We start from the raw sequence: 20,955 nt of genomic DNA, 5'->3' as shown, positions 1-20,955 counted from the left end.
TGTCGTGTTGTAACGTGAGGTTGAAAGAGAGACGACATTATCGTTAAGATTTTTGGTCTATGCAAAGACATGATTTCAACGCATTTACTATTTTTCTTAACGTCATAGATCTAGAACTACAGACTGTGTCTTTAACCGTGTGCTTTAAGGACGTAATCATGCGGGCCGTTTCATTACTTGTGAACCGTAATCCTCGCAGCTCCACCCGCGGCTACCGGCCCCAACACGCTGTACGTGAGGGTTTGAATGAAGCACACCTGGAACTATATACTTATATGTTTTAACATATATACTTGTAGTTCCAATGTCTTACTTGTGCTGCCCACTCGATACGGGAACGACTGTTATTTTTGGTCATCTAGTTAGCGTTAGTGTAACGGTTCTTAATAAATATGAAAACCTTCTTTTGTTATTTTTGTTCTCAATTGTGTTTGGTTCAAGTTACTGTTTTATTTCTCCAAAATCCTTCTTCTGTAATGTATGTAATTAGTTGTGGTACGGGTTATATTGTGTAACAGCGCCCTCTGTGGGCAGAGTGTATTGGTTGACCGGCGGTGCGCGCCCTCGTCAGTCCGCTCACCGTTGACTGAGGGGAGGTACGTACCGCATGTGACGTGAGCATCAAAGTCAAACTAATGTATTTCACTGTCTGTTTACGTACGCTTGCTAATTTCTTCATGTATAATATCTTAAGGGGATATGGGATGAGTGGTTTTGTGTTCATTTAATGTATGTTTGAGGTGGAAAATGGAACGTTGAAACGGCTAGCTAACCACCTTGCTTTATATGTGCGTGTGTCGTTAGCCGTCGCCATTTTGTCTCCATGCGGGTAGCCTATATGTTTCAGTGTTTCTTTTTTTTGTATAGGTCACTGATTAAATGGCGAAGTGTCACGTCCATGGTTTTATTTGATTTTTGCAGGTATGTACTTTTATTTTATTTTATAGTCTATGTGTGAATACGTTAGATGTACAGTTTGGTGCAAACATTCATTCTATTCATTGTTCACCACTATTCATTGTATTTTATTTTATGCTTTTGAATGAATGCTGTAAACGGTCAGTCCGCTCACCGTTGACTGAGGGGAGGTCACTGATTAAATGGCGAAGTGTCACGTCCATGGTTTTATTTGATTTTTGCAGAGCACCTGAACACAACGCAGTAGTCGGCGAAGCTCGGACGGCGCCGGCTACATTAGCGCAGATAGTTTGCTAGTTAGCATGTTAGCTTACTGATGACCGAAGTCGTTACCGTGACACTTGTTATATTAACATTTATTCGTGGATCACACCAAATGGTGTTTGTTATGAATGATGGTACATAGATGTACAGCTCGTGATTGCTGCGTCTAGAGTGCGCCGTTTGTCAAATGTTACACGTTCTAAAATCCTACGCAGCGTTATGATATTGTAACGCTCACCCCAAGGCTGCAGCGTAAAATAAGGAGGCGATGACTGGCTTGCATCTCCGGTGCATTTATTTATAAGAAAAACACAACTTCGGTCACTGTTGCCGTTTTCACTCCCAACGAACACTTCCGCCTTTTTGTAGCCCCCCCCCCCCCCAGCTGGTCTCGGGCAAAGACGTGGGCCGACTCCATCCGGTCCTGGAGTCTCCTGGCGTACTCTCTCCCTGGGGGAACAGCGGGGGTGTCAGGTGGTTTGCCCAGGGCCACGTCCACTGGTGTCCTCAACTCCCTCCCCAGCATGAGGAGGGCAGGCGTGCATGATGGGGACTCCTGAACAGCAGACCTGTAGGCCATGAGGACAAGGGGCAGGTGCGTGTCCCAGTCACGTTGATGCTCTGCAGTAAGGATTGCCAGCTGCTTTGCCAGGGTCCTATTGAACCTCTCAACGAGGCCGTCGCTCTGGGGGTGCAGCGCCGTGGTCCGTGTCTTATGCATGCCCATACGCTCACACATGGTGGCAAAGACCTGTGATTCAAAATTTCCCCCCCTGGTCGCTGTGGATGGTTTCTGCCACCCCAAACCTGCTGAACATGCCCTCTACCAGAGCGTCCACCACTGTCTCTGCTTCCTGATTTGGCACTGCATATGCCTCAGGCCATTTTGTAAAATAGTCCATGGCGACCAAAACGTACCGGTTGCCTGTGTCCGTGCGTGGAAATGGGCCCATGACATCCACAGCTACTCTTTCCATGGGAGCCCCCACTGCCTGCTGTTGTAGTTGTGCACGGGACTGGTCCGGGGGGCCCTTATAGGCCGCGCAGAGGTCGCAGCGGCGGCAGAAATCCTCCACGTCCCGTTCTGGCCCGCCCCCAATAAAATCCCTGACGGAGCCGGCGGAGTGTTTTGGCTACTCCAAAGTGCCCCGCCCCTGTGTTCCCATGTGATGCTTTCAGCACTGCGTCTCTCATTGAGCTGGGGACTATCACCTGCCACCTCTCCTCTCCCGTGGCGGGCTCCTTCCAGGCTCTCTGCAGTACCCCATCCCTCACTCTCAGTGCATCAAACATTGACCACAGACCTTTTGTTGCAGTGGAGCTCCCTGTGACCTCTTCCCAGGGTGGTCTCTGCCCAACTTCCACCCACCGCGCACTGGTTGTATGTCTCTGTCCTGCTCCTGTTGTATCTGCCGCTCAGCCACGTCAACCATCCGCGTACCCCGGCAGACTGGTCCAGCCCCTTCGTGCATGGGGCACGTCTCCTCCTCGATACGGAGCTCCCTCTCCCGCGCTTCTCTCCGCTCGCAGTATCGACTTCCGCCTTTTTGGCCCCCCCCCCCAAAACTCGGGTTGTCTCGCGTAACTACAGCTGGTCGGTGCATAACATGAACACATGCAATAACTGATAACATGAACTCACCTCATTACAATATGAGTAAAAAAAAAAACATTTAGAAACAATCATGTAAATACATGCAACTTTTCAAAGTACAATATACAAATTTAAATATAAATGTTAAATCTAAATGTAAATGTTAAACAAAATGTTGAGTTTAAACGTCAGACATGACTACTGACAATTAGAATACTTACGGTAATTCATGCAGCATATTAAATATACATTTAAAACGTCATGGATTAAAGATGGATGGGAAAAAACATGAAATCAGACTATTTATTAATCTATTTGACTCGAGATATTCTACACAAGAGGTAAAAATAAACTGGAGCCAGAGACTATTGTACCAAAATCTGTTTATTGCATGAACTACACCAATGAAAATAAACTCGACATGAATTACGACTCAGTAAAATATTTTGAGTACTGTTCACAAGATATGAATCAAAACAAAGAAAATGGACCATGTGGGAGGTCGGTGTTAAAGATGTTGAAAATAAAGTGTTAATAATCATAAAATGCAGTAGACCACTTGAAGCAAATCAATCAAATCACAGCAAATACAACGACTACACAATAAAAAAAATAAAAAAATACAAGCATTATGGCGGCTGTCACAGCAGAGCTAACAGTGTCTGTGTCTAATGTGTCAGGGAGGTTGTCATCAGCATCAAAGCGTTGTGTGTTTGTAACAAACATGATGATGAACACAAAGAGCATCAGGATGTGAAGACACACTGTAGATTGTTGATGTGATGATGATGTGATGTTGGAGCCTCTTCTCCTCTGTCTCCTCTCACAGGGAGGAGATGATCTGCAGCATCCTGGTGATCTTCATCCTGACCTCCTGTGTCTGTGGTAAGTTCACTTTAGTGTTTGTGAAGCAGCTGTGAAGCATCAGCACACACTCCTCAGAAACATCTGGAGATGGAGTCTAAAGGCTCCATGTTAAAGCTGTCACTTTGTCACCTCCTCCTCTCCTTCTCTGTCTCCTCAGCAGGGTCATTTGTAGTGAATGTGACACAGAGCTGGTATCATGCAGAGGAGAACCACAACATCTCACTGGAATGGATGTTCCCCACCAGCACGGACCACTCCACCAACTCCCTCTATGTCTCCTGTGAGATGTTAGCTGATGAGACAGCCTACGTCCTGTTTGTGCTACATGAAGGTGTGGAGGTCCCAGAGTATCAGGATCAACGCTTTGCAGGACGAGTCCAGTGGGACAAAGACGTCCTCAGAGAAGGACGACTCAGACTTCACATCTCCAGACTCCAGACTAATGACTCTGGGCTGTACTGGTGTCAAGTGGACACAAGTTATGGGAAGAACTATAAGGAATGTCACCTCAATGTCACTGGTAGGTTCATGAAGTTAAACTTACTAACACGTTTAATTCAGCAGCTTTATTCAGATAAATAAACCTCTTTCTTTACATTAATAAATACATTTGTTGGGTCTCTTTGCAGCAGTGAAGGATCGACCTGAACCTGAGACAACCAGTGACACCAGTCTGAGAGGAAGGATCGGTCTCTACTGTGCACTGGGACCAGCAGCAGCTCTACTGGGTTTTATTTATTTTATCTCTACATTGCAAAAAAGACTCATCAACACAAAAAAGTTTGCACAGAAACAGTCTGATGTTTTCTACTTGAAGTCCAGCTGAGACACATCTGGTCTGTGGATGTCTCATGTGTCTCGTGGACCAACAGCAGCATGAAGGTATCAGTGGTCTACAGAGACACTTGTGACTCAGGGAGCCCAGCTGGTGAGCGCTGTGCCATCGTTGTGTGTGTGTGAAGAACTAGTTTAGTTTCATCAGGACCAAACTGATTGATCTTCTGGTAGGACTTGTGACATCACAGTATGAATGGAAGTCAATGGTGGCATCAAGCGTCAGCACGACTGTGGGTGGAGAGTCCAATCAGAGGATCAACGTTTCCATCCCAGAACCTGCTGACCCACATGTTGATGTGTCCTTGAGCAAGACACTTGACCAGCATCGCTCCTGTAGCTGTGACCACACAGTGTGAAAGGAGTGAATATTAGTTACTGAAGGACAGGAAGCTTCTCATCAGTGTGTGAGAAGGTCAATGAAGACATGAATGGGACACATCTCTACCTCCTTCACCTGGACTAGAAGCACTTTATCATCACTTCTGATGGAACTTAACACTTAAAGCACTTTGTTCTTTGTTTGGATTTGTACTTTCTTCTTCCTTGTGGTTCTGGTTCTGTTCCCTCTTGATTGAAGGAACTTATTGTCACTTTAGATAAAAACTTCAGCTAAATAATAAATGTAAATTGTGCTTTGAGGGGTCTGGAGATCAGAAAAGCAATTTAAAAGTACAGTTTACATTTACCATATTGTATATTAAAAAGCATTACTTTCATTTGTTATCCTCTTTACTCTTTTAAAATAGAATAAATTGTATTTTGTGACATGAAATAAAAGATCATTAACGCATTACATGTTACTCATAGAATCTTGGTTTATATATATAATAATATAATAAAAGTGTCTTCAAAACCCAAATCAGCTTCTTCATTTGTTGTAATAATTCAATTTATTCACAGTGATCAAAACAATCCTCATTGATACAAATGTATTATTCGATGAATCAGTGGCGGTTCTGAGCACGGGCGAACCGGGCAGCTTCCCGGGTCGACTTTTTTTCATGGCTCACGGGGGGGCGGCACGAGCACTTGAAAAAAAAAAAAATCCTCTGCTCCGCAAAGCAGTTTTCTATCATCTATCGTTTCACTGTGTGGGGAGTTGTCAGATTGGCGCCCCAAACTTATTAAATAAAATCATCTGAACCAAGTTGTATACATCATGTATTTGTATTTCTTTAAGCAATAAATACTGACAGTTTATGAATAGAACCGTTTGGTTCATCCACCTTGGCAAAGATGATAAGATATAATGTTGGTCAAATGCTGTGGTCTAAGGAAAATGACTTGTGTTATTTATATGTTATTATAGATGTATTTAATGCTGTTTATTTCATATGATGTTTAAGGGTTTTTAATGGTATTCACACATTTTGACTAGAATATTTTACATTTTTACTCACTTGAAAAGAACAAAGAGATTCCTTTTGTCTCTTGTCTTCATTGCTACATTGTACCTTTCATGTGACCCTCAGAGTGACCTCTGGAGCTGTGGACGGATGCACATCGTCAGGCTGGAATTGGGTCTGGAACCATTGCAGCAGACTAGCTGCTCTTTGGCGTGTTGGACACACCAGTGTGACACTGTTACAGGAAATGTGTTTCACGCCAAATAACACTGGTCTGCTGAAGCCCGTTTTGGGAGGAGGATGTTTGAGAAAAGTTGAAAACTGTGACCTGGTCCCCTGAGATGTAGATGAACTGCAGTTTAGTGACACTGGAATGTAATTTAGTAGAAGAAAGCAATGTCTGGACAGGTATCAGCATCCTGTTTAGTTGTACATTTTATTAATGAATGAATCCCAATAATCCCTTGTAGGTATGTTTGGTTTTTAATTGAAATAAAGATGTACACAACAACGGTTGCAAAAAAAACCTTAAACATCATATAAAATAAACAGCATTAAATACATCTGTAATAACATATTAACAACTTAAACACAGTTAAAAATGAATAAATCTATAGTTTAAATCCACGTATTCTGCCACCTGCTGGTGGAGATGTGAACACGTTGACTCTGCACCTCCTAAAGTGTGTGTCTGTGTTCACTGAAGCAACACAATCCCACAATCACAGTGGATGAATGACAACACAACCTCGTTGCTGACACATCCCATCGGACCAGGATCATTTATTGATATTCATTCATGAACTTTTCTTAATGTCACCCTGTACATCACACACACATTTAGCATCCAAGCGCTCCTTTACGTTGACTCTTACTTTTAAAAGTTAAAATACTTATGGAAACATGGAAATAAAATTTGGCAGTATGAGAAGATAAATGCATGAATGAATATATAATTGAATGAATACATACATGTATAGGTTAATAAATAAAGGAATAAACAAATGCTGGAATAAATACAAATATTTAATCGCTGAACTAGATGTCCTATAGTGGCGTATGCTAATGAGGTGGGAGGGGTCCTAACCTCTGTCTGAAGCAGGATTGTAAGTGTGGTCTCCTACTTCTGCCTTGAACATGTCGTTGAAGGTTCAGATAACCCTCAGCACTTATTTTAACAGGCCATTGTTGTTACGAGTCATTTCAAACCAAGTACAATCATTAGCAAGAGATTTAGAGAAGCACATTAAGAAGATGGATGGATGGACAGAAGTTTTGGCTCAGCTCAAGGTCGATGTGAAAGTAGAACAAAACGGTGTTCTACATTCTCCAAGAAGCTGACTTTGACTTCCACCTTTAATCCTAAAATACTAAGTGTTGTCACCAAAGCAATCTTGACAAAAAAACATTAAACACTATTTAAAATGACCTCTTATTCAAGGAGGAAAGAGCTGGAAAGACGTTCAAATCAGAGTAAAAGTATTAAACAAAGGAGAGATGGTATTTTTGGAGGTTGTCATGGTGCATTAAAGAGCTGTTCCATTCATGTTCAGACCATCTGAGGCCCTCACAGACTCTCACACTCAACCACTGAAAAGCAGGTGCATATCAGTCTGTGGGGTGAAGTTGTGGAACAACTTACCAGAAAAGATCAAAGATTGTAAAAATATTGCACAGTTTAAAAAACATCTTAAATTATACACATTAGCCAAATATGAGATGTGTGAAAATATTCAGTGACGGAAATGACAGGTAGTTTATTATCTTAAATTGTACTTATTTAAGGCTGTGCGTGTGTGTGTGTGTGTGTGTGCGTGTGTGTGTGTGTGTGTACTTATAGGTTTATCTATGTATGTATGATGAACAGTGATTTTAATATTTAACGTAACATATACTAATTGTGAATATAAATAAACGTAGGAGATATGTCTGCTAAATGTGCTAATAAAATAAAAAAGGTTTGTAAACGTACCGTAAATCCTCAAATAGTGGCCGGGGCTTTTATTTACACAGGCTGCACCGCGCAACGGTCTGTATTTGGGACAGGCCTTTATTTCTTACTTACCGGTATCTTCTGTTATAGAATTGTATTATTTAAATAAAATAATGGGCATAATTACAGTAGGCTAATATCATTCATTGCATAAGCGTTCAGCACTTCCTACAACCATTTACCGATAGGCTGCCGGTAGAATGAAACCGGTAGACCTATAGCAAATTTCTGGAGACTAAGCATTTAGAAATGAATCAGTAATAAATCATTGTGTCAGTCTTAAGATACATCGTTAATTGCTAATATTTTCCAATGTTCTCATCAAAAATTTCACTCGGCCAAAAAAAAAGTTTATTGCGTGTAGCGCTTTATTTGCAGTGTCCTCCTCGTCGTTCTCCTCATCCTGGGCTGCTTGCGTGACTACCAGCCAATCACAGAACGCAGACACAGACAGCTACCCAATGAGGACTTTTATTCAATCCGAGCACAGATATGGACTCGTATTACTCGTATAATGCTCGTACTCTGCAAAGGTGCTTCATCTCGTTTCAGTCTAGTATCCAGCTCCACTCTAGTTAGAGCCGACTGAGTAAAAACAAACCTCCGACAGGCAGAGACAGGGGAGAACGAACCAAGCAGCGACACGTTTGCTTCGCCTCGCACTGGTTCATGTTTCGACACAAGCTTCGAAGCAGGAGAGTCGGACACAACAACACTACCGAAAAGTGCGTGAAAGTACTCGAACAAGGTAATTTTCTTGATAAAGTGTCATGTTGTAACGTGAGGTTGAAAGAGAGACGACATTATCATTAAGATTTTTTAATTATCAATAATGGTCGGTGAAATTTGGTCTACGCAAAGACGTGATTTCAACGCATTTACTATTTTTCTTAACGTCATAAATATAGAACTACAGAATGTTAGCTTACTGCAGTCATGTGGACCGAAGTTTAACAGTGTGCTTTAAGGACATAATAATGCGGGCCGTTTCATTACTTGTGAACCTTAATCCCCGCAGCTCCACAACTCTCACGTCGGGGTTCCGAGGGGAAGTTTGTCCGGCAGCAGAGCGACGTAAACGGGCTGATGAACCCGCGGCTACCGGCCCCAATACTCTGTAAGTACGTGAGGGTTTGAATGAAGCACACCTTGAACTATATACACATAGTTCCATGTTTTACTTGTGCTGCCCACTCGATACGGGAACAGCGATTTTTACAGTACTGAAAGGCAATGAGTTTTACACTAAAAAATAAACACTGACTGTTCTTTTTGGTAAGCTAGTTAGCATGTTAGCTTACTGCAGTCATGTGGACCGAAGTTAAATGGCGTTGCCGTACAACAGCTTTCAGCCTTAAAGGCACAAATCGCCTTTCTATGAAGTGTCAAATCCCAATCTGTGAACGGTCTTTAAACCAGATCTAAGATGGTTAACACTCTGCTTTCACGTGATCCCATTTCACGTTGACCTCCTCTATCATCATGTACATTTACATCAAATATAACTGCCTTAAATTATCTGAAAAATTACAGTCAGCAAATATGCCATTATATTTGTATTTTTTCAATATTTGAACTAGAATGGCATCTTTGCTGACTTCTTACATTAACATTTATTCTCGGATTACACCAAATGGTATTAGTTATAAATGATGGTACATAGATTTACAGCTCGTGATGAACTGCGTCTAGAGAACGTGATGTTAGCCGTTAGCTGTTAGCCGTTAGCTGTTAGCCGTTAGCTGCTAGCCGTTAGCTGTTAGCCGTTAGCTGTTAGCCGTTAGCTGCTAGCCCGTTGGAGAGCTCGCTGGCTCTGATCAGGAACCGAAAATCACCGCCTTCACGTCGGGATTCACGCAGAGAGAAACGTCCCGTGGAGGACAGTGAAAAAGTATCCACGCGGCTCCTAACGAATAACGTTAATATTCATTTATCGTAACGACGGAGGGGGAGGGGCTGAGTCATTAGCCAGTGACGTCAGAAACAGGACAGCCAGTGAACGCAGGAGAGTAAAAGGTAAACAAAGAGGATGGCGCACGTGTGTTCCGACTGTCATTATAAAATATACATTTAAAACGTCATGGATTAAAGATGGAGGGGAATAAACATGAAAACGCGCTATATATATTAATCTATATGACTCGAGATATTCTGCACAAGAGCCAAAATAAACTGGAGCCAGAGACTATTTTACCAAAATCTGTTTATTGCATTAACTACACCAATAAAAATGAACTCAACATGAATTACGACTCAGTAAAATATTTTGAGTACTGTTCACAAGATATGAATCAAACAAAGAAAATGGCAAATCAATCAAATCACAGCAAATACGACTACACAATACAAAAATATACAAGCATTAAGGCGGCTCTCACTGTCACAGCAGAAAGCCTCATAACATTAAAAGGCCCATGAAATTCTTAAAAAGTCTATAAACGGTAACAGTGTCTGTGTCTAATGTCTCAAGGATGTTGTCATCAGCATCAAAGCTTTGTGTGTTTGTAACAAACATGATGATGAACACAAAGAGCATCAGGATGTGAAGACACACTGTGGATTGTTGATGTGATGATGATGTGATGTTGGAGCCTCTTCTCCTCTGTCTCCTCTCACAGGGAGGAGATGATCTGCAGCATCCTGGTGATCTTCATCCTGACCTCCTGTGTCTGTGGTCAGTTCACTTTAGTGTTTGTAAAGCAGCTGTGAAGCATCAGCACACACTCCTCAGAAACATCTGGAGATGGAGTCTAAAGGCTCCATGTTAAAGCTGTCACTTTGTCACCTCCTCCTCTCCTTCTCTGTCTCCTCTCACAGGGAGGAGATGATCTGCAGCATCCTGGTGATCTTCATCCTGACCTCCTGTGTCTGTGGTCAGTTCACTTTAGTGTTTGTAAAGCAGCTGTGAAGCATCAGCACACACTCCTCAGAAACATCTGGAGATGGAGTCTAAAGGCTCCATGTTAAAGCTGTCACTTTGTCACCTCCTCCTCTCCTTCTCTGTCTCCTCAGCAGGGTCATTTGTAGTGAATGTGACACAGAGCTGGTATCATGCAGAGGAGAACCACAACATCTCACTGGAATGGATGTTCCCCACCAGCACGGACCACTCCACCAACTCCCTCTATGTCTCCTGTGAGATGTTAGCTGATCAGACACCATATTTCCTGTTTGTGCTACATGAAGGTGTGGAGGTCCCAGAGTTTCAGGATAAACGCTTTTCAGGACGAGTCCAGTGGGACAAAGACGTCCTCAGAGAAGGACGACTCAGACTTCACATCTCCAGACTCCAGACTAATGACTCTGGGCTGTACTGGTGTCAAGTGGACACAAGTTATGGGAAGAACTATAAGAAATGTCACCTCAATGTCACTGGTAGGTTCATGAAGTTAAACTTACTAACACGTTTAATTCAGCAGCTTTATTCAGATAAATAAACCTCTTTCTTTACATTAATAAACAGATTTGTTGGGTCTCTTTGCAGCAGTGAAGGATCGACCTGAACCTGAGAGAACCAGTGACACCAGTCTGAGAGGAAGGATCGGTCTCTACTGTGTACTGGGACTAGCTGCAGCTCTATTGTTCGTTCATTTTGCGTTGCAAAAAATGTGTCGGAGGAGGTCTGACTGATGTCCACCTGGGACGAGGGGTCCAGGGTCAGATTGTCCGTCTGGGTCACTGGGGGTTTGATGACGTGGTTTCACTCTCTCTTTGACATTAACGTCCTTACAATATTCTATACGTCACAGAACACGTTACATTTGCTCTAAATCTTAATGAATTACTGACTGAGATTCATAGGACTGTGTTCATGCTGTTTGTGTACAAGTACAGGGACTTTTTACTGAAATGAGATGCACAACGTTTAGTGGCTACAACTATTTTGTGCTGAAAGGCAGCTATTTACTTACTATTTATCATTTTGCTGGTAACCGTGTTATAAAAACAACAAGGTACTCGAGGCAGTACTTCAATAATGTAACAGTTTGCAGGTTGCCTAACAACAGCCCGAACTGTTACATCATTGGACGATCAAGTACAGCCTCTCGTACCTCATTGCTTAATTATAATACGGGTAGATGAAATCCAGCATTCTGATTGGTTGAGAGTGAGTCACGGGGTGTACTGTACACATGAATGAGATGGTGTGATGTCTAGCTAGGAGACCCAGCACAAACTAAAGTCCATCTCCTAGCAGATCATCTTCTGGTGCTAACAAACGTGATGATGCTGCTGGTCTGTTGCTTAGCAACAGCTACATGTACAGGGAGGATTTCCTCTTGGCTGCTGACAGGTGAAACACAACGTTTGGCAGCTACATGGCAGAACTTTACTTACTACTCATAATGTGTCTGGTGTATTATAAGCGTCGGGCCAAACACGACCCTGGAAGTGTAACATTGATCGATGATGAAGAACTTTATTCCTTAAACGTCAACCCGGACAGTTTTTATCTAACTGTCCAGTAAAACTATTGATAAAAAGGATTGTGTAATATTTTCGGGTGATTAAACGGTGTTAAAGCGTTTGAGGCAAATTTAATTCTGAAAGTCTAAATAGTTTTAACCAGAGTGGGTAAAAGGACGCTGGTTTGGTTCTGACCCGTTTTCAATGTGATCCACTAATAAAATGAACACAAACAGCGTCAGGCTGCGTTTGTCCGGGTCAGGACACCGTTCAGTATTTCAGGGTTTGTTTTATTCTCTTTGGTTACTCTAAAGTTTTTTAAATGATTAATATGCATTCTGTAAACAGTCAGGAATTTAACATGTTTTTATACTATTTATTAAAGCTTTTGTCCACCTTCCACTAAATAGTAACTTCTATTTGTTTCATAGCAAATTATGAGCAAGTGAAAGATGATTCACACGTTTCCATCCGCTTCATTTCAAGCTGTTTTTATGTGTTTTATCTTTTGTTTTATTCATTGATGTTGTTGTTTGAGTCTCACTATAAATGACCATTTATTTGTTTGTCATATGAGTAAAGTTGTCCTTCCTTAATGAAACCACATCCACTAACTTCCTTTATCAAAGCAGAGCCACAAGCAGCTACACAATGGTTAACAACTTCATCTAAATGATTATTTTATACATGACTTTAAAGGACTGATGTAGTTTTGTTTCTTCTACACAAATGTACACGTGTCAGTTTGTCAGATGTTCTGTCCCTGATCCCCAAATAAAGACTAATGCAGATGTTTCCGTTAGCTTGTGGTTTGGGTGTTTTTTTATGTTCATGTTGCTTCATTTCCTGTTGGCAAGTTAGAACTTGAGGGTGAAAACGGGGCACACTGATCACACAGAGCCTCCTCTCTCTCTTCATCACCTCTTGTTCACTTGCAGTAACACGTCCATCTCAACACAAATGTCTTCCTCCACAGATTTTGAGGAATTTACACATTAGGAGTCGTCACACCCCTTTATTAAGGAAAGAAAGACAACCTTTTATGAACTGCATGTTGAACATAATTGAACTTGTGTTGCATGTGATTTTGATTCAGGTCTTACAAAAAAGTCTTTATTTTCATATTTTTTAATTATTGGAGGTTTTATATTTTTCAGTTGCAGATTTTATATTTTTGGATTTGAAGTTTATTTGAGTTTCCAAACCCCTTTTCACTTTCACATTCTATTTCAGGCTTTTAGCTTTAATGTGACCCTTGAAGGCATCATTTTCAAACCCTCCTCACCCACATTTCTCTTTGGCCAATGCAGGTGCATTTTATTTATGTAGCACATTTAAACAACAACCTTCAAACTGCTTCATATAAAACCATTAAAGCATCCGACATGAAGCAGGGAGATTTAATACCAGGACACTGATTAAAACACTGATATTACATATTAGGTGACTAATATTACATATTATGTTATGTGATGTTTGCATCAAGGAGCTTTAGACCAACGTTTTATTCATTGAATGTTTTAACGATCAGGGATTCAGGAGAGAGACGCATTTCAGGTTTGGTTCTTTGACCTTTGACCTCCTGCCTGTCGAAGGGAAAAGAGACCTGAGCTTTGTTCTGCTAGTAGACCCCACGTAGCTCTCTTCATATGTTTTATTTTAACTTAAATTGTCTTGAGTACTATGAAAAGCACGATATAACTAATGTATTATACATCAAATACAAATGTATTATTATTTTTAATACATTGACACAACACAGAACACGCCGAACCCAACCCAACCCCGGAGGAGCCAATCACATCACGGGAAGGCGGCTGGGAGCCAATCACATCACGGGAAGGCGGCTGGGAGCCAATCAGCATCACGGGGAAACTCGTGGTGTAAAGTGTCGTGCACGCTGCAAGGTGTACTTGTGTTAGGTAGTTTACGTCCCACGGCTCTAGACGTCAAAGGTAAGGAGAGAATCGAAAAGTGCGGTAAACATCAAAGTACTAGAAGAAGGTAATTTTCTTGATAAAGTGTCGTGTTGTAACGTGAGGTTGAAAGTGAGACGCCATTATCATTAAGATCTTTTAATTATCAATAATGGTCGGTGACATTTGGTCTATGCAAAGACATGATTTCAACGCATTTACTATTTTTCTTAACGTCATAAACCTATAACTACAGACTGTGTCTTTAACAGAGTGCTTTAAGGACATAATAATGCGGGCCGTTTCATTACTTGTGAACCGTAATCCCCGCAGCTCCACAGCTCTCACGTCGGGGTTCCGAGGGGAAGTTTGTCCGGGAGCAGAGCGACGTAAACGGACTGATGAACCCGCGGCTACCGGCTCCAATACTCTGTAAGTACGTGAGGGTTTGAATGAAGCACACCTTGAACTATATACACATAGTTCCATGTTTAACTTGTGCTGCCCACTCGATACGGGAACGACTGTTATTTTTGGTCATCTAGTTAGCGTTAGCGCAGATAGTTTGCTAGTTAGCATGTTCATGTGGACCGAAGTTAAATGGCGTAAAACGGCTTTCAGCCTTAAAGGCACAAATCGCCTTTCTATAAAGTGTCAAATCCCAATCTGTGAACGGTCTTTAAACCAGATCTAAGATGGGTAACACTCTGCTTTCACGTGATCCCATTTCACGTTGACCTCCTATCATCATGTACATTTACATACAATATTACTGTGTCATTTTTCAGATAATTGAAGGCAAAGTCAGCAAAGATGCCATTATATTTGTATTTTTTCAATATTTAAACTCTAATGGCATCTTTGCTGACTTGTTATATTAACATTTATTCGTGGATCACACCAAATGGCATTAGTTATAAATGATGGTTGTAAGAGCCATTATGCTCTCAAATGGCTGTTGTAGTTCCACTGGAGAACACTGGGTGGAGTATGGGTTTAAGGTATATAGATAATCAGAGAGCAGGGGAGGCCAGGTGTAATGGGGAAGCAAACAGTTTTTGACCGTGAGGATCAGTCGTGAGGATCAAGAATCATGGTGGACCATAACTATGGATTGCAATATGTTTGAGCATCAGAACCGAGCCAAAATAAAGAAGATAAATGCAGTATTGGACTGGAATTGGATTTGTTTGGAACCACGCGTCAGATAGCCCTACAAACACCTCTAACTAGTGACACGATGGTAATTTGTCGCTACATGGTACATAGATTTACAGCTCGTGATGAACTGCGTCTAGAGAACGTGATGTTAGCCATTAGCTGTTAGCCGTTAGCTGTTAGCCGTTAGCTGTTAGCCGTTAGCTGCTAGCCCGTTGGAGAGCTCGCTGGCTCTGATCAGGAACCGAAAATCACCGCCTTCACGTCGGGATTCACGCAGAGAGAAACGTCCCGTGGAGGACAGTGAAAAAGTATCCACGCGGCTCCTAACGAATAACGTTAATATTCATTTATCGTAACGACGGAGGGGGAGGGGCTGAGTCATTAGCTAGTGACGTCAGAAACAGGGCAGCCAGTGAACGCAGGAGAGTAAAAGGTAAACAAAGAGGATGGCGCACGTGTTCAGACTGTCATTATAAAATATACATTTAAAACGTCATGGATTAAAGATGATGGGGAATAAACATGAAATCAGGCTATATATATTAATCTATATGACTCGCGATATTCTACACAAGAGGCTAAATAAACTGGAGCCAGAGACTATTGTACCAAAATCTGTTTATTGCATTAACTACACCAAAAAAATGAACATGAATTAAGTCTCAGTAAAATATTTTGAGTACTGTTCACAAGATATGAATCAAAACAAAGAAAATGGACCATGTGGGAGGTCAGTGTTTAATATGTTGAAAATAAAGTGTAAATCGTCATAAAATGCTGTAGAATACCACTTAAAGCTAATCAATCAAATCACAGCAAATACTACGACTACACAATAAAAAAAAATAAAAGCATTATGGTGGCTCTCACTGTCACAGCAAAAAGCCTCAACATTAAAAGGCCCATGAAATTCTTACAAAAAAAGAGCTAACATGTGTCTAATGTCTCAGGGAGGTTGTCATCAGCATCAAAGCGTTGTGTGTTTGTAACAAACATGATGATGAACACAAAGAGCATCAGGATGTGAAGACACACTGTAGATTGTTGATGTGATGATGATGTGATGTTGGAGCCTCTTCTCCTCTGTCTCCTCTCACAGGGAGGAGATGATCTGCAGCATCCTGGTGATCTTCATCCTGACCTCCTGTGTCTGTGGTCAGTTCACTTTAGTGTTTGTAAAGCAGCTGTGAAGCATCAGCACACACTCCTCAGAAACATCTGGAGATGGAGTCTAAAGGCTCCATGTTAAAGCTGTCACTTTGTCACCTCCTCCTCTCCTTCTCTGTCTCCTCAGCAGGGTCATTTGTAGTGAATGTGACACAGAGCTGGTATCATGCAGAGGAGAAGCACAACATCTCACTGGAATGGATGTTCCCCACCAGCACGGACCACTCCACCAACTCCCTCTATGTCTCCTGTGAGATGTTAGCTGATGAGAGACCCTATGTCCTGTTTAGTCTATATGAAGGTGTGGAGATCCCAGAGTTTCAGGATAAACGCTTTGCAGGACGAGTCCAGTGGGACAAAGACGTCCTCAGAGAAGGACGACTCAGACTTCACATCTCCAGACTCCAGACTAATGACTCTGGGCTGTACTGGTGTGAAGTGTCGTCAGGTAATGAGAGGAACTCAAAGAAATGTCACCTCAATGTCACTGGTAGGTTTATGAAGTTAAACTTACTAACACGTTTAATTCAGCAGCTTTATTCAGATAAATAAACCTCTTTCTTTACATTAATAAACACATTTGTTGGGTCTCTTTGCAGCAGTGAAGGATCGACCTGAACCTGAGACAACCAGTGACACCAGTCTGAGAGGAAGGATCGGTCTCTACTGTGTACTGGGATTACTGGGACTAGCAGCAGCTCTATTGTTTGTTCATTTTGCGTTGGAAAAAAAGGGTCAGAGGAGGTCTGACAAATGTCCACCTGGGACGTGGGGTCCAGGGTCAGATTGTCCGTCTGGGTCACTGGGGGTTTGATGACGTGGTTTCTCTCTCTTTGACATTAACGTCCTTACAATATTCTATACGTCACAGAACACGTTACATTTGCAGATTTGTTGGGTCTCTTTGCAGCAGTGAAGGATCGACCTGAACCTGAGACAACCAGTGACACCAGTCTGAGAGGAAGGATCGGCCTCTACTTTGTACTGGGAATACTGGGACTGACAGCTCTGCTTTGTTTCTGTCTGTGTTGCACAAACCGATTCATGATCAGCAGAAGAAACGATCCTCTTTACAAAGTATAGACTAGTTATTTATTTATAGTTTGAGCTGATCTGACAGGTGGAGACACTAAGTTGGTTTTCCCTTCCCCCTCAAAAAGAAGCTCTCGTCCTCATGGATCCCCTCGATGAAGCACTGATATCATCTGGATCAGTTGATCTGCCGTTGTACTGTTGATCAAGTCTTCCCCCTTATGAAGTAGGACATGATCAATTATCCTGATCACTGAAGCCTGGTTCAAATTAACAGGATTGTTTGAGTGCAGATCAGCAGGTGAGGAACCGAGAGCCAGACTTTCATCATCTGGTTCCTCTCAGCTGGCTGATAGAAAACGTAGAGAAACGGGGCTCAGAGTTCTGATCTGCATCAAATGAAACATCATCCACAGCACGAACTTAGTGATTCATCTCTAAATGTTTGCATCAAGGTCCGACTGCTGCTAAACACAAAGTATTGTTGTCCTCAATGAACACGTTTTTAATGTTCTATGTAACATTCGTATATTTTTACACTTGTTTGTTGGACTGGAGAGAAACGTTCTTTCAACTTCAGTGTATTTTTGGTGCATTGGAATTTATATTACGCTAACTATGCACTTTTTAATGTAGACAGATGTCATCATTAACATACAAGTCAAATTAACTTCTTTATGCTCTTTTCTTTTCCATAATCCAATCAAACCTGTGTTTACACATCTTTTAATATGTGAACAAAATTGTGTTCTGTTTTTAGTGTAAAACTCATTGTTTGATTGCCTTTCAGTACTGTAAAAAGCGCTGTACAACTAAAATATATTTTTACCTACAGTGAACGTTTACTAAAAGATCAACACAACACATTAATAACTTGTTACCAAAAAACTTGCATTATGTTTTCAACCACTCAGGTGTTGTTGTTTTTATTCATGAAATAAAAAGTGTCTCAACCCAAATCAGCCTCTTCCTTTGTCGTAATAATTCGAACATCTCCTATTGCCAGGAAGAGGGACAGCAAAAAGAGGAAAGTGGAAGAACACAAAACAACAAGTAACAAAAATCAAACCACGACACCTTTTTCTTCTTCCTTTACTTGCTTCCTGAAACATAATTCTGCTTCATGATGACTGCCGACCTCATGAGAGGGGCCCCTTGAGGGGGGGTCCCGATAACAGCGTCATTGCACTTTACTGCATTGACCATCAAAGGGGCCTCACACAGTTTGTCGTTGCATTTTATTCTTAACCAGTCGTTGTCTTGCGGCGCCGTACCGGCCGGTACCGGCTTACTTTTACCACTGATGATGAGATACACAAGTCAACGTCACAAGGAGCCTCAGAGATCTCTCATGTGTAACCAGGTCCCAGCAGGTGTCTCCTGACACGTTCTCCTCTTCCTCCTGGTTCTGAAAGAAAATCAATGTTCTGCTGTACTCTGACCTTCATTGTTACATTATGAACGTTTCATAACATTTAATATAATAGTCCTATTTAGTTGTGTGGTGTTGCTCTACACGTGTACTTCAGGTACCGTAGGAGATGGCGACCCCAGTAATCTGCACAGTGAACCCAGAACCCAAATGCCAGAATCTGAATGAATCTGCAATCCAAACCCGCCTTCTGTCTTTGAAAGGCTGGTAAAGTTCTGCTCTGGTGGAGATCCGCCTGACGGAGGACGAGCAGAGGAAGCAGGTCCTTGAAGCCTGGAACGTGGTGGAGGAGCACGACTCCTCTCCAGCTCCTCTACTGCCCCACAGAGAGAGACCAGCTGCTGGATGCTGCTGAGATCCAGAGGCTGAAGATGGCTAAACGCTACCTCCAGCTCCACAAGAGCCTCCTCCATCAGTCCCTCCATCTCTGTCCACCTGCTGCTGGTGACCTCAGCTCTCCATCCTGGGCCACATGCAGCATGAGAGTAGGCAGCAAACTCCATGTCTGCACACGCTGTGGCCCACAGACCCAGGGACGTACAGAGGAGCAGAGGAAGGCTTCCTGCCACGTGGCGCTGATGTCCTCGTCAAAAGGACAGCGAAGACGTCACTTCTGTTGTGGACAACCAGTGATGAGCTGCATGTGTTTAGAAATGCATCACGTTGTGAACACTGGAAGCAAATAATGCAATGAGGTGAATGACTACATCTGATTGGAGGAACCCTGCATATTGTAAATAGTTCACATCTTCATGCAAACACCTGTACATTTAGTAAATACATTATTTATTCATGAATATTCTCCCTTTTCTGCATTTTATCCAATAAAGCAGAAAGTGTTACAGTGAAGAGTTGTGGAATATCTGTTAATGAATACAATAGGAGTGTTTGTTTCCTCATGTTTAGGGACATAAATACATGTAGAGCCACATTACCTGTGTGTATGTGACTATATTAAAATATATATTATTCATTCAATGAAACCATCAGCCAGCTCAACAGTAAAACCACTTCCAAATAACTCCTATTTGTCATAAGGGAAGTAAAAATTACAGAAGTTAAAAATAGAAACAACATTAACAATAACTTTTTTTTAAATGTAAAATAAGTTGTAGTTTGACATCAAACAAATATAATCAATAGAAATAGTTTGTTTACGCTGTGAATGAACAATGAGGACACGTGAAGGACACACATCATGAGACATGATGGGACACATCTAGCAGCTGAGGGACCAATGGCTGTCTCTCAGGGAGCAGATGTTCAACTAGAAAACGAATCCTGTTCAATCCACCAGGGGGCGTCACGTGACTAACAGTTAAACTGTAAACTGTAAAGCTTCTCCATTTACACTATGAGTCACGCTCCAAAGGGAAATGAGACAAACCATTGGTTTGCTGCACCACAAAAACCTGTGTGAACCTGAGACATGAAGCGTCATGATTGGTAGAGATGAAGAGTGGGAGGTTCTCTGTAGTATTTCACTTCTGTGAGTGAGTACTCTCCTCAGATAGAGGACACACTTCATGTCCTGTGTGAACGAACCAGAAAGAACCGACACGTGGTCCCTGATCGATATTTTATTCTTAACTTTGTAAATAAATGATAATGAACTTCACTGACTGAGGACTTTACTTGTTGAAGATCCTCAGGTCGCATGACTCAAGACGTCCAAGGTAAGGAGAGAATTACTTCATGTTGATGATTATATTAACATTTATTATGTGAGGATTTGTGGATTACACAATATTTTATTTATTTTGTTCTAATTGTTGGTACTAGATGTTCACACTGTGCTTCATTGATGAATAAGAAGCTGATGGAGGAAACACGAGGTCTGTGGAGACAAAAGCTTAGAAACCTGAGAGCTTCATGTGGTCGTTGAATGATTCAATCTGAGAGAGTTTAGTGCTTTTATTCTATGATTCATGGCGAGTCGAGTCCAGAACGGCTGAACAGAACTTTGTTACAGCGTCAATGGTTTCACATCATCCTGAATACATCGTGTAGAACCAGCTGCT

General features: G+C 41.8%; 1 protein-coding gene and 1 long non-coding RNA gene across 2 annotated transcripts; both read left to right on the top strand.

Annotated features, from left to right (window-relative positions):
• The first annotated feature begins 575 nt into the window (after positions 1–575).
• On the top strand, positions 576–18,453 carry LOC119223052 (uncharacterized). Its single transcript, XM_062559280.1, has 5 exons — positions 576–596; positions 868–921; positions 3,606–3,661; positions 3,801–4,163; positions 17,070–18,453. Exons 2-5 carry the CDS (start codon positions 899–901, stop codon positions 17,282–17,284), a joined length of 657 nt encoding a protein of 218 aa, XP_062415264.1. The 5' UTR covers positions 576–596; positions 868–898; the 3' UTR covers positions 17,285–18,453.
• LOC134107504 (uncharacterized) lies at positions 8,318–10,622 on the top strand. Its single transcript, XR_009942773.1, has 3 exons — positions 8,318–8,567; positions 8,838–8,936; positions 10,438–10,622. It is a non-coding gene; the product is annotated as an uncharacterized LOC134107504 (long non-coding RNA).
• Positions 18,454–20,955: the final 2,502 nt, after the last annotated feature.

The sequence above is a fragment of the Pungitius pungitius genome, chromosome 1 (genome assembly GCF_949316345.1).
Source record: "Pungitius pungitius chromosome 1, fPunPun2.1, whole genome shotgun sequence".
Lineage (NCBI taxonomy): Eukaryota > Metazoa > Chordata > Actinopteri > Perciformes > Gasterosteidae > Pungitius > Pungitius pungitius.
The sequence above is the reverse complement of the archived record's forward strand: the minus strand, read 5'-3'. Positions and strand labels throughout refer to the sequence as shown.

Coding starts and splice junctions, on each gene's coding strand:
- LOC119223052 (XM_062559280.1), top strand. CDS start 899: ATGGTTTTATTTGATTTTTGCAG. Junction 3,662..3,800: donor CCTGACCTCCTGTGTCTGTG/GTAAGTTCACTT, acceptor CTGTCTCCTCAG/CAGGGTCATTTGTAGTGAAT. Junction 4,164..17,069: donor ATGTCACCTCAATGTCACTG/GTAGGTTCATGA, acceptor GTCTCTTTGCAG/CAGTGAAGGATCGACCTGAA.